This window comes from Bombyx mandarina, chromosome 22 (genome assembly GCF_030267445.1).
Source record: "Bombyx mandarina strain Sakado chromosome 22, ASM3026744v2".
In the NCBI taxonomy this organism is placed as follows: domain Eukaryota; kingdom Metazoa; phylum Arthropoda; class Insecta; order Lepidoptera; family Bombycidae; genus Bombyx; species Bombyx mandarina.
The window spans coordinates 2,217,956-2,231,273 of NC_143228.1; the positions used below are offsets into that span (position 1 = coordinate 2,217,956).

The 13,318-nt window shown below is 34.0% G+C and overlaps 2 protein-coding genes across 3 annotated transcripts; one reads left to right on the forward strand and one right to left on the reverse strand.

The window, feature by feature from the left end:
- Nucleotides 1-1,373: 1,373 nt before the first annotated feature.
- Nucleotides 1,374-8,480, reverse strand: LOC114248398 (akirin). Of its 2 annotated transcripts, XM_028181657.2 has the most exons (5): nucleotides 7,846-8,480; nucleotides 5,547-5,734; nucleotides 5,116-5,241; nucleotides 4,098-4,179; nucleotides 1,374-2,806 (listed from the first exon to the last, which is right to left on the reverse strand). In XM_028181657.2, the coding sequence occupies exons 1-5, from the start codon at nucleotides 8,024-8,026 to the stop codon at nucleotides 2,796-2,798; spliced, it is 588 nt and encodes a 195-aa protein (XP_028037458.1). In that variant the 5' UTR covers nucleotides 8,027-8,480; the 3' UTR covers nucleotides 1,374-2,795. The 2 variants fall into 2 exon arrangements, with proteins under 2 accessions (XP_028037458.1, XP_089593301.1); XM_089737175.1 differs by lacking the exon at nucleotides 1,374-2,806 and having other exon boundaries at nucleotides 3,928-4,179.
- Nucleotides 8,481-9,483: 1,003 nt separating this feature from the next.
- On the forward strand, nucleotides 9,484-13,015 carry Chmp1 (charged multivesicular body protein 1). Its single transcript, XM_028172336.2, has 4 exons — nucleotides 9,484-9,704; nucleotides 10,371-10,615; nucleotides 11,050-11,270; nucleotides 11,587-13,015. Exons 1-4 carry the CDS (start codon nucleotides 9,683-9,685, stop codon nucleotides 11,708-11,710), a joined length of 612 nt encoding a protein of 203 aa, XP_028028137.1. The 5' UTR covers nucleotides 9,484-9,682; the 3' UTR covers nucleotides 11,711-13,015.
- The last annotated feature ends 303 nt before the right edge of the window (nucleotides 13,016-13,318 follow it).

The following is a 13,318-nucleotide window of genomic DNA, read 5'->3' on the forward strand; positions in this document are numbered from 1 at the left end:
TTACGTTCCGAAGCAGTGCCAGGTATATTGTGCTCGGATGGAGCGCGGTGCTATACGGATAGCATGTAGGGGTTGGAGGGCCGACTAGGTCGAATGTGAGGTCGCCTGTAAACGCGTCGAGATGCCTACCGCTCACATTCGCCCGATGGCAGTTCCACCTATATATCATCATCATTGGCCTGTATCTCTCCACTGCTGGATGTAGGCCTCTCCTATAGTCCGCCACAATGAACGATCCTCCGCTTTCCACATCCAATCTCTCCCAGCATATCGCCGCAAGTCATCGGTCTAACGGGCAGGGGGACGCCCAGCGCTGCGCTTACCAGTACGCGGTCTCCAGTCCAGAACACGTCTGCTCTATCGGTCACCGGTTCTGTGACACGTATGTCCGGCCTATTGCCACTTCAGCTTGCTAATCTTTAGGGCTATGTCGGTTACGTTGGTTCTTCGACGGATTTCATCATTACTGACTCGATCCATCAAAGAAACACCTATATAGTGTGGTGGCAATTTAGATCACCTGCTAGAATGACAGCGTCACTCGAGCAGTGTCGATGTCACTGCTCAGGAGGGACTTGTGGAGGGAGGGGGGAGGTATACGGATGCGATGACGATCGGCTGGTGTTCCGTCAGCGCGATGTGGCACACTGACGCCTCGATATGAGACCAAGGGGGTAGGTATCGAGTGGGACGCAGTGCATGGCTTTATAGTAAATGGTAGTCCTGCGCTTAGACTGCCTGTCCACCGGAGCGGAGCGAGAAAGTAATGCGGAGCGCAGTTTAGTACCTACGCGACGAGTCAGTTCATACTGTGGGTGCGTCTGGCGCCCGCGCCCGCCCTCGCTTCACAGCTCCGCTTACCGATTTGGTATACACTTTTAAACTAGTTCGCAACTCCCTGTCCTCTGATCCATTAACGGTGCTTTTAGGCACCATAAGCACCAGTCACCGTTCTCGTCGAACCCGTCGCTTGCGACGAAGGGCTCGACGAGCGAATTAACCCATAAACACAGTCCAGAGTTTCTCGCCGGATCTTCTCAGTGGGTCGGGTTTCTGATCCGATGGTAGATTCTGCGAAACACTGCTCTTGCTAGGGTCAGTGTTAGCAACACTCCGGTTTGAGCCCCGTGAGCTCACCTACACACGTTAGGGTGAAGTTGAAATAGCCTCTCAAGGCTATCAGCACAGGTAGGAAAAAAAAGCTGCCCACTGAAGAGAAGCAGAGATTTTGCGCAATCTTATTGGTTAATATTTCTGTTTGTCCGCTCCACTGCCTCGCTCCGTTTCGGTGGACAGGCAGCCTTAGGGGCAGTGAACTTAATCGTGTAAGTTACTCATGCAAGATATTTGTGATAGAAAATAAAACTACGTTCTGGGTGTTTAGCTAATTTAATTTCAGTTCTTAAACGCCAATAACCTACTAATAATGAGCTGATAATACAATTTAAAAAAATCCTATCCTATTTTCATTGAATAATGCTTGGTAACAAATCATCGTTTTCGTATTCAATCAAAATGTTTTTTTTTTTAACTAAACAATAATATAAAACAAATCCCAATAATGTTTGTCAATGTGTCGCGCAGTATCCGTGTGCGGCGGCGACATTAGCTAAAACTGTGCATTATTGAGAGCAAAAAAATAACTTAGAAAGTCTTAAATAAAGCTAATTAATTATTAATTTTCTAGTAAGCCGTGTATCAGTGTGAATAAAACACAAAAAATGAGTGATAAATTTCGGCCATGACCATTTTACAAATACATTAGATTACAAATTACCAGACGTCTGATACGAAGGCCATTCCGTCGAAGCTTGTCGCATTTGCAACTACTAGCAACGACGAAAAAAAAAACTATAACTATAATTCGACAACATTAAAATACAATAAAAAAGTAAATCATACCATTCAAAATAATTATGGCTAACTAATTCACAAACTCTTGAGGACAATGATTTAAAGAGGCACTCTGCGTGAATTTATCATGTTATTATATACTAAACTACAGGTCCGTTTGTTTAGAAAACGTAAATATAAAACGTTTGTATATATTTTTGATTCGAAAATTCAAATCCTACTTGTCAAATTACTATGACATATACAACAATGACCCTAACTTTGGCCATATTGTTAACAAAAGACCAGTTTTTTTTTTTAAACATTAATAACATCTCAGTACAATTTTCAATTCAAATGCGTGGCATACGTTTAAATCAATACTTTATAGCGAACGCAGTCGCCATCGTCCCAGTCTATGAACACAATTATCCAGCGAACCTTATCTAAAGCGTTATAAGCTAATTATGTTTATGTGGCATGAACCACGGAATTCAACCAGGACAAAATATTGTGTTAACAATGCACGCAAACAAACTGCTTACTCTTAATATCATCTCTGTATTTATACAAATTTATCTTATTCTTAAGAATAATTTAACTTGCAACATTGCAGAGAATGCATTAAACTTCTTTTTACACTTTTAGTGGTACAGACTTTGAATAAAATGTAATGTACATTTCAACAGTTAATGTGTATAATAAAATTTTATACACTAAGTAAAGTTTGTAACATGACAAATTTCTGTCAATTTGATGAAAATTCTGTAGTTGGTCTTTTGTATTACATTTTTTTACTATAGTGCATCAATCAATACAAGTCCCAGTCGAACTCCGCCGCAATCACAATGTCTTCATTTGTTAGGATACTTATTCTCCCGCATACATTATTCACATATACGAAAATATGTTTGTCTTGATATATTGGCGGCGCCACACTACGTTTCCGCCTCATGTTGTTATTAGGACAGATCTGAAAACCGATTTATAAAAGAATACATTATTTTTATATAGGTAAAGCATAATACTTTATTATCAGTGGACAAAAAACTCTTAAATGTTTGTTAACACAATTTTATTGTGTTTATTGTGACGTTCGTTTAACTTGAGAATTCAACCAAGGACCCAATGACAATACAATAATTTAATCTTAATAATTAAATAACTTATTCCATAATTTTAACATTGTTCTCAAATCCTGTTTAACCAATATCAACACGATGAGGAAAAAATATGTATTTTTGCTTCAGTGGGTGATTGAGCTCAGAAACCATCTGGTTAATATTAAGTGGGTACCAGAGAGCCCATAGACCTCTACAACGTAGATAGCGCCACCCACCTAGAGACATGAGTTGTAAGAATTTATTTTCATTACACACTGTTATTCCTTCACCGTGGTTGACAATTGTTACGTACGTATTTCGTTAGAAAAATTGGCACCTGCTTGCAAAATTCGAACAACGTTGCATCCCTTGGTAAGCACCGAGCGTTTTATGCTTAAGGCCACAACAACTTCAATAGTTAGCTCGATTTGCTATTTATGTGTCTTTTTAGTTTTTAAACTTTATCAATATCAGTGTCAGCTTGAATTTATCTGAACCTTAAGTTACTTTTCAGTGATGTAGAAATCTTAAGACCACTCTCTGGTAAAACTATATTACAATGAACTATTGCAGAAAATCGAAAATCTAGGATTGTGATTGTTTTAACAGTACACTTATTTCTTTTGTTTTTTACTTAATAAATCATATAATTAAAGGATAAGACAAAGATAACAATATCCGGAAAATTTTACAATGTGAAACTGCTTGCTTTTATGATTATAATTGTAAAATTCAATAACGTCATCTAAAAGAGGGTAGACGAACGATATTGATTGAGGTCGTATCATTAATCGCACCATACTAAGGGGCCTATATGCACAAGAACAAAAGTGCGACAATAATCAAACCGAATTCAAGAACGCGAAGCGAGACTATACGTGAAGCAATTATATAGTAAAGAGCGACACCCATTCAGTATGCAAACAGCAAGCATATATTGTGTGTATAGTGATACTATAATTTTGATCCTGAGAACTGTCAATAAACATGTGTGTGTTTAATCATTTCACCTTGTACATGAAGTTAACATAAGAGACCCAAACCTCAATAACAAAGGTAAAACAATTTTTTTGAAGTAACATTTTTTCACATAGCAGAAAACCAAATGGTATCCACGGGCAAGAACTTGTGTAAAAGGACAACTTTGTAACAAATACTCACAGCTGGGTACAAGGTCCTGGTGCATGTGTTCGGCGTCCATACCGAGCGACATGCACGTGCTGGGCGGGGGTCGGCGCTGCACCTGTAATTCACCAATTTTTAGTTAAAACCAAATTAATTAATTCTAATTTAGGAACCAACTTAACTAGCTAATAACATCATCAAAACCAAATAACTGTTTTATTAGGTAATTAGTGGAGATGAGCAGCCAAGCTCATGGCTCTTAAGTTTACTTAGAGGTCATTAAATGTTTATGACCTCTAAGTAATAATTAATTACACATACTGTAAATGAATTAAAATTATAAACAATACAATGTACCCATTTGTTAAAGGACTAAAAATTTTATTTGTGCCATATAAAAATCTCCAGCAGTTAAGAGCTTCGGAGAAACCTCCTCACAATGCACACTGTGTCAAGAATGACAGCTTTCTGCACTAAGTTTTAAAGCCAGCTGGATTGTGAAAGCTCCTTAAGGTGTTGGTTAAAGCTCTTCAGCATTAAATCATGCACTTGCACAACCATCAGAAGATTAAATATTTTATCAATGTATCTTTATCCTTTTCAGTCTTCTGGAGGTTCTCATTGTGGTGAATGGAGATATCAACCAAATCAAACCCAGCTGTTAACAGGATTTCATGCTTATTGAACAGGACTATGGTTACCGCAGGAGTCAGTAGAGCCTTTTCAAGAACTGATTAAGGTTGGTATTGACAATAACATACAGCAGAATCTACAAAACCATATTTCAGGGCAAGTGAATGTTACTGAATATTCCAAGCCACTTGCTTGTATCTATGAAGTATTCTTGCTGTCACAAAAATTTGCAACCAGAAATAATTTATCTAATACTTCTACCTGCATCTAAAGCTATAGTATAAATTCCTAATAGTTATTCATAATGATAACACAATTCATATTTGCAGAGATACATAACTTTCTGTTTCCTAAAGAAGCTAGAATGTAGCTAGACCACAGAACCTAATTTAATACTTTAAGTATAAAAATATTATTGTACCTGATCCAGGTTGAACCTCACAAAGGCTTCATACTGTTCAGCAAGCTTGGTGCTGAGTACAGACTCATACTCAGCACGTAGAGCCACCTCCTGATCATGGAGCATTCGCTCACAGATCATACGAACCTGAATAAACACATTATATTTATAATGATAGGGGGTGCTTCAGAATGAATAAACAATAAAAATAAAAAACTTAATTGTGTTTTCTGTAACATAATAAGAAAAAAACATTTAAAGCCCTTAATCTCTTTTAAAATTTATATTTTAAACAAACAACTTACTTTTTACTGAATGACAATAAAGAAAAACCCTTTTTAAAAACTAAGGAGTTTTAAATAATATAGGCTTTTTCTTTACACATTTTTAATTAAAATTAGGTGGATTTTAACCAGAATTGAATATAAAAAATGGAGCATTAATTATTAGACCTGTTTAAAAGTGAATAGTGCACGAGTGCGGGCACGTTGTGGGCCGTGAGCTGATTGATGAGGCGGTGAACAGTCTCCTTCGGATCCACTTGATGATGAGCATGATGCAGCAGAGCCGTTGGCCAGGCGCAGCTGTCCACGTCTATGCAGTCGTTTAATCTCATCATAAATCTCTTGTGCCATGCGTTCTGTAAACATTTTAATTTAGTTAGGAATTAAGTTTATTGGCGCAAAATGAGTCATGATGATCCTTGTAATTGTTATAGATCAAAACTGAATATGTGTAAGAAGTATAAGTTCATTTATGATGATGAGCAAAATAACCCACTGTCCACCTGGTGAAAATGGATTTGATTGTGTTTCTTGATTTAAGAATTGATTCCGGACTACTTCACGAATTCAAGTTAACAAGTAGATCTAGTTCTGAAGCCTGTGTGATATTGCTAATATTCATGGATCACATAATGCTTTAAAATGTGTGAAAGCTTAGACAAACATGTGCAGCCAATTATGTCATACACTAAAAATTTTAAAACCACGAACAGTTTCCTGGTAGTGGAAATTTACAGGCTTGCACAAAAAAAAAAACCTTGATTGTTTTTTTATTGAACAAATATTTCATGTTATGATGAACAATAATTTTTACTCATGTAATTTTCAAATAAAAGTAATGTTCAAAAAAACACAAATTATTGTTAAAACCCTACTATCTACTAATTTAAATAATAATTGGTTTTATTATTTTATGTGTTTGAAATATTTAGAAATTACTATTTTGTAGTTTGATTTGATGTAGCCATAACCAAAATAAATAAACATTTACTATCTTAAAAAAACATTTTACAAATTTATAGTCTTAGTAATAACATCATGATGATCACAACTCTACAAAAAAAATTTCATTCTTTGTCCTAACTTTTATACTAAGTTTTTCCGGTTAATTATTCACAAAAACGAAAATAAAATACCTTTTTTTGGTATAAAGTTTGCTTTTGTGATAGTTATAGTAATAATACTAATTTTTTATTTTTTTTATATATTTTAATTTATTTTAATACTTAAAAAAAAAACGTGCTATGAGAGTGGGGTGTTTACGTTTACACAGTGCCACTAGATGGCACTCGAGTCATAAACAATGATCAGGTGTTTTTTACAAGCCCAAAAAAACTTAAAATGTCACGAAAGTGTAAATACGATGTTGATGCATTTTGTTTCATATGTGGTCAATTTATTAAAGTTCAAAAGCAAACTGTTTCATGCCATGTATTTTTTGTTCGTCTAATTACAATCTAAAATATGGAAATTCTATGCTGCGTGTAATTAATCAATGATTTTTATAAAAATAAATTAGTTTTAAGAAAACTCTATTTAAAAATTTACTTGGATTAAATCATTCAACCCAGATTAAACAATTTATTCTGTTAATTAAAGTTTTAGACTATTATCTGTAATTAACATTTTCCATTTATTAATGTTTTGATAGTCTGAAGTTGCAGGCAGCATATCAGCTATGCCCCCCCTGTTATGCTGATGTTCATGACCACTCACCATCAAGAGGGCTGAATGCTTGTTTACCTTTTAAGGCAATGAAAACCTAGCTGTTCTTAATTCCAAAAATACCACATGTTTAATGTAATAATTAACAATGTGAGGGCCAGTCTAAAATTACATAAATAAACACCACATGCTTTTAACAAAACAAAAATTGCCACAGTTGCAAAACGAGTCGGTAAGAGAAGTACTTTGGCTCATTTGCATACTTTGTTTGGACAATGATGAATCAGCTGATATTGACTATTCATTCACAAAAACGAAAACTTTATAAAAATTCGGGCGAAAGATAAATTCATCGCGTTAGTTAGTGGTTTCGATACTATTTTGTCACAAAGATCGAAACCACAAAGCATGAAACCAGTAATTATGTCTGTTCGTTCACACTGCAGTATTAAATTTCAAGTGAGTGGGTAACTAATCAAAATCTCATTTATAGTGTATCTTTATGGGGTAGTTAGAAGAGCACGTTCCAAGCTTTTCAGAATACGTCTAAAATCATTCGATGTAAGAAAAAAACTTCACAAAAGAACAAAAAATGCACGCAACGATCTTTACGCAGTTTACGCATCACCTATCTCGCTCTGACACAATAAAATGTTTCTGATATCGCACAAATTATGGCGTAAAGTAAATTTTAATGCCAACTAGAACAATAAAAACTTTAATTTATTACTAACTAAATTTATTACGAGCTTACAAAACAAATTGAAACTCAGTAAAGTTCGATGTAAAAAAATAAACAAACCTGGGGTAATTTTCACAGGTGCACTAACGGATTCTCCAAATGAAGATGGTTTCGATTCTGATGTTTTTAACCCAGGACTTGTGCTTGGACTTGCTGCAAATGGTGAACATCTTCTTCTCTTTGTAGGTAATTGCGCCTTAGACTCCCAATCCAGATTTCTTTTTAATGTAGCACACGCCATTTTCTTTTTACGCCCAACGAAATCCTCTGGTTTACGTATATGTCAACTAATTTGTTTTAATTACGAATATAAGAAAATGAAAAATAATATTAAGCCCCATACAGGTAATACACGAAAAAAATATACAATTCGTTTTCAAGTTACAGTAAAGTCCGATGTTTTAAATTTAAAAAGATTATTTTGCACCTTCGTTTACCCGGCTGCAGCAACTTCACTCAATTGAATTTATTTTGATCTTTTGTTATTTTGTTGTCGAAATGTCGTGTCAAAATGAAAGACGTACCAACTGCAGCAACAGAACCACAGATAACAAATAACAATTTAAGAAAGTCTCAGTATTTCCAAACGATTTACTATCGAATACCACAATCTGTTTTCGTAAATCGTTCCCGACTGAGCCTATTCCTATAAAAACCAAGGCGAAAGTTTCTGTGGCTTTTTCTAGCCTTACAGTTTCTGGTAAGGCGTAAGTTCGTTTCCCATCCTAGCTATTTAAATGAATGGCTAGTTGTATCCGTATAATGTATATTTAAATGTAATTCCATAATTTATAATTAATTAATTAATTTTAAACGTAGTCAATTCACGTTTCCGGAATACAACGTGGCAAGAGGCTATCTACGAATGAAACATGTATAATAAATGTATAAAATAATAACTAAATACATTTTGTAAATTTTGCATTTTGAACATAAATTTTTTAAACTTTAAATTTTAAGCTTCTTGCGTATGTATAGTCGCCCGATATAGACCGAGTTCTTATGCTGGATGACGGTTTCAAACTTATATCCTTCGGAAATAGTACATAAGTAACCTTTTCTGTATGAAAGGTATCCAGTGCCTTTCGGTGTGCCCCTGACAAAGTATATGAGAAATTTTATGATAATCGATTGAGTAGTTAAGACATGAAATCGTAACAAAATATGAAACTCGCTTTCATCTACATCATAGTATGGGTGAGTTTGTGTCTAATAAAAATAAAGATGTAAATTTGAAAAACAAAAATTTGAAGATCACGTACTTACATTACGTTCTCACGTTACGATCACCTTTTTACAAAATAACTCTTAAAAAATTAATACAAATAGTCCCGTTGGCTCTGAAAAAAGTGTATGCTCACAGATGTGAGTTATAATTTATTTTTATTGAGTAGTCCCTTTTTTCGATCGCTGTTTGTGAGCATAGATTATATACTTAAGATTTGTTCGTGAGGGATGTAAATATAAATATTTTAACATTAATTCACAATTAACATTAGAATTATAGCCGCCTTTACATTCGTAATAAACTAACAGTGAATAATACTTATGTAAATTTTTTGACTTTTACTTTCATACGTTATTACAAGCTATTTACATTATCAGCAATCGTAGTCCTTCATAATTTTTTAGCATTGAGCAGTAATTCCGACACTTAATAATGTTGTATACTCTAATATAGATTATACCCTTAATATATGTACTCTAAAATTGATTTGTCTATGGTGGTGACTCATTTCTTGGATTTATTTATGAATAATCTGCCTTAATAACAGTATTATCACTTTTTCACGTTTTTCTAATTCTGAAATTTACTAGATATCCGTTTGTTGGGTATTATTATTACCTATTTTTTGTGTGTTAAAAGTTCATAAAAGCCTTCAAACTGGGGAACGAAATGTCATCCTCCGCAATGGAAAGTATCCTTTTCAGAAATGTTTATCATAACTATAAGTTATTTTTATGATATCAGTATTTAAAACTTTGTCCGTAAGAGAACCTGCTGATGTAAGTAGAACGGAATGATTTTATATAATAAATTTTGATCAAATAATCATAATGATATATTCTTTAGTTACTTCCATGCAGATAAGACTGCAGTTTTCCTTTGCGCAAATATTTTAATAAATTGGTTATTGCAACTAATTTTAAAAATTTATGTATAGTTAAGCATTTTTAGTGCTGCTGAATTCCCTTTAGCTCTTGAGCTTCAGGAGCACTGCTGATATCTATACATATTTAATTTTCAATTGATAGACATCTTTTGTAACCTGCATGGAAGCTGACAAGCACCACTTGCCAACATTTAGACCTTGCCTTACTTAGGTATATCCTGGTGTCTATTGACACTTTTGCCAATCTAACCTGGCTTCTACCATCAAGAAATCCTTCTTTTAGTAAATGTGACTGGTAAACATTTTTTGTCTATGTACCATGTATTTATTATATACATATTATGGCTAGATTATATGTTAATGCTTAGGCATAGTAGTTAGTATAGTAGAATTTTTTGTTAAATAATCTAAGATCTTCAACACAGATCTTAAGCACTCAAAACAATGACTATCCTTAATTGAAACAATCAGAACATTTATTTAATTTAAAATTTGCTGTGAAGGAGTTAGAACGCAATTCAAAAAAATGTGAAAAAGAAGAAAAACTAGAAAAAGAGAAAGCTAAGAAAGCTATACAGAAAGGTAACATGGAGGGGGCACGAATACATGCAGAGAATGCGATTAGGCAGAAGAACCAAGCTCTCAACTACCTAAGGATGTCTGCGAGAGTTGATGCTGTTTCTAGCAGAGTTCAAACAGCATTAACAACTAGAAAGGTACACTAATAATAATATGTCACATTGGTATTTTTATTTTTTTATTGTTTAGATGGGTGGATGATCTCACAGGCCACCTGGTGTTAAGTGGTTACTGGAGCCTATAGACATCTACAACGTACATGCGCCACCCACCTTGAGATATAAGTTCTAAGATCTCAGTATAGTTACAACGGCTGCCCTACCCTTCAAACTGAAACGCATTACTGCTTCACGGCAGAAATAGGCAAGGCGGTGGTACCTACCCGCTCGACTTGCAAGAGGTTCTACCATCAGTAAAGTATGGTATTCCATGTTACACTGTTATTCAGATTTCTTTGGAAATAAGTAAATGATTTAAATTTATAATTTAGTTATATACCTTTTATAAAGTTGTATGGATCAGGACAGAAGATATTATAGATATACAATTAAATAATTGTTTATAATTTAAGGTTACAAATTCAATGGCCGGTGTAGTAAAAGCAATGGACGCAGCAATGAAATCAATGAACTTAGAAAAAATTTCTACACTAATGGACAAGTTCGAGAGTCAGTTTGAGGATTTGGATGTCCAGTCGTCCTACATGGAGAATGCAATGTCACAAACTACAACAACTACAGTTCCCCAAGGAGACGTTGATAATTTACTTCAACAAGTTGCAGATGAAGCTGGGTATGAATTTTTTAACCTTTTTCCTATTACACATTAAATTTGTCTTGTAAATGAATGGTGTACTAATTAATTTAGCTAAACTTAATATCATATCAATTATATTAAAAAAGGTAATGTATAAATTCATACAAAGTACAAAAGTATGCCTTGATTGTATATTTTATAACTAGGTATGTAAGTTCAATAGTTGCTTTTTATAATCATCTCACTTGATGAAGTACAATATAAAGACCAATTGTAAGAATGAGTAAATTGTTTTATAATCATAAGTTTATTTGCAAGAAATCTATTAAAATTGTGATAATTTGTTTTCAAGGTTGGAGCTAAATATGGAACTTCCATCTGGTGTTCCGAGCACATCTATTGGTACCGCAACTGTTGTTTCCCAAGAACAAGATGAACTCACACAGAGACTTGCCAGGTTGAGACAAGCAGAATAAATGTGAATCAGTTTGATTGGATCAGAGCTATTGTAATACATGTAAACGTTCCATCCTTAAAGGTATGGTTGTTGGTAATCAAATTATAAACAAATGTTCTCATGTTCTCTGAAATATGGTATTTTTAATTATCATTTTTCACAGATATTTAATTAAAATCTGTCAATGAGCAAATATATCTTTTAAACAATAGCTAGATCTTTGTGAGATTGTGTCCAATTTGCACGTGTCTTATAAAATGCTACTACTGTATAGATTATATTATTCCATGTATTATAAAATTTATAAATAGTAAGTTTTTAATTTTATAAACTAATTCTATAAATGAATATTTTGTACGATGAACACAATGAATATTGGAATTTATTCCAAGCTCATTAATTAGTATATATTAAGAAAAAGTATGTTACATTGATAATTCACATTAATGTCTCTTAATGTTTCACTTTTTTCCTTATTCTGTATTTTTTTTATTTGTATGGACAAAAGTGAATTCTCTCATAAATATTTTTGGTTTAACCACAGGTTTTATTGTTTCGTAAGCCTTGCATATCGGTCCCACTATGCGCATAGGAAGGGACGTTTAGAGAAGAACATATATTAAAACAGTCATGGTCTAAGCATTCAATCGTATATTATAAATTATAATAAAGGAACTTTCTAAAATTCTTTAGCTATGCTTTCGGACGTCCCGCAAAAAAAAATCCATTCTTTTTCAAGAAAAAAAGAGAAAACGTCGATTTTATTTATTGACTTTGGTAACATCAACGCTTCATTTCGTGATCTAAACGAGGAGGAATTTAAGAGACACGATATAATTTTTAAAAACCTATTCTTCTAATTTTTTGGCAATCAACATGTTTTCAAATGATGTGGAACTTAACGTGCAGGACAGAACTGAAATTTCTAGATACATAGAGATAAATAGTAATGAGCTAGGTACTCAGCAAATCGTATAGGCAATCATACCCGTTATACGAACGGGGTAATGAGTTTAGGAATACCGTGAGTTTGCCACCAAACAGCCACTCCCGTGTATTGCATTATTAGCACAGAGCGGCCCTGGGAGGACACTGGTTGTGACGTAATGTATCAGCCTTAGTCCTGACTATGTAGGTACCACAGAACAATATCTCGCCCGATTACGCTGATAGCCTCTCAAGGCTATCAGCTTAGGTAGGGAAAAAAAAACAACAGTTGAAAATTCAGTTGCGAAAATTATAGGGACATTAATAAAATATTATAATACGGGATCTGTGTTACTATAAATATGATTTATATTAAAATAAAGTTACTGTTAAAATATTTCCTTGTTTGCGTATATTTTAGATTTGTGTTATCCCCAATATTTTTGTACCAAATTTATAGCATACAGAATCATTAACATTATCGCTGTCGAAACACCATTTTCTAGAAGAAATTTTGTTGTTAGTTATTTGATGACTAGCGAATCCCGGTCACGCTTCGTTGTGAACGTTTCTAAATGTATGAGAAATTGTTCACGCGTCACCCACCGTGATGGTGTAGGGCAGGGGCTCCCAAACTTACTTTGTCTACTGCCCACTTTGAGAACAAATTATTTTTAGCGCCCCCATTTTTTCAGAGAGC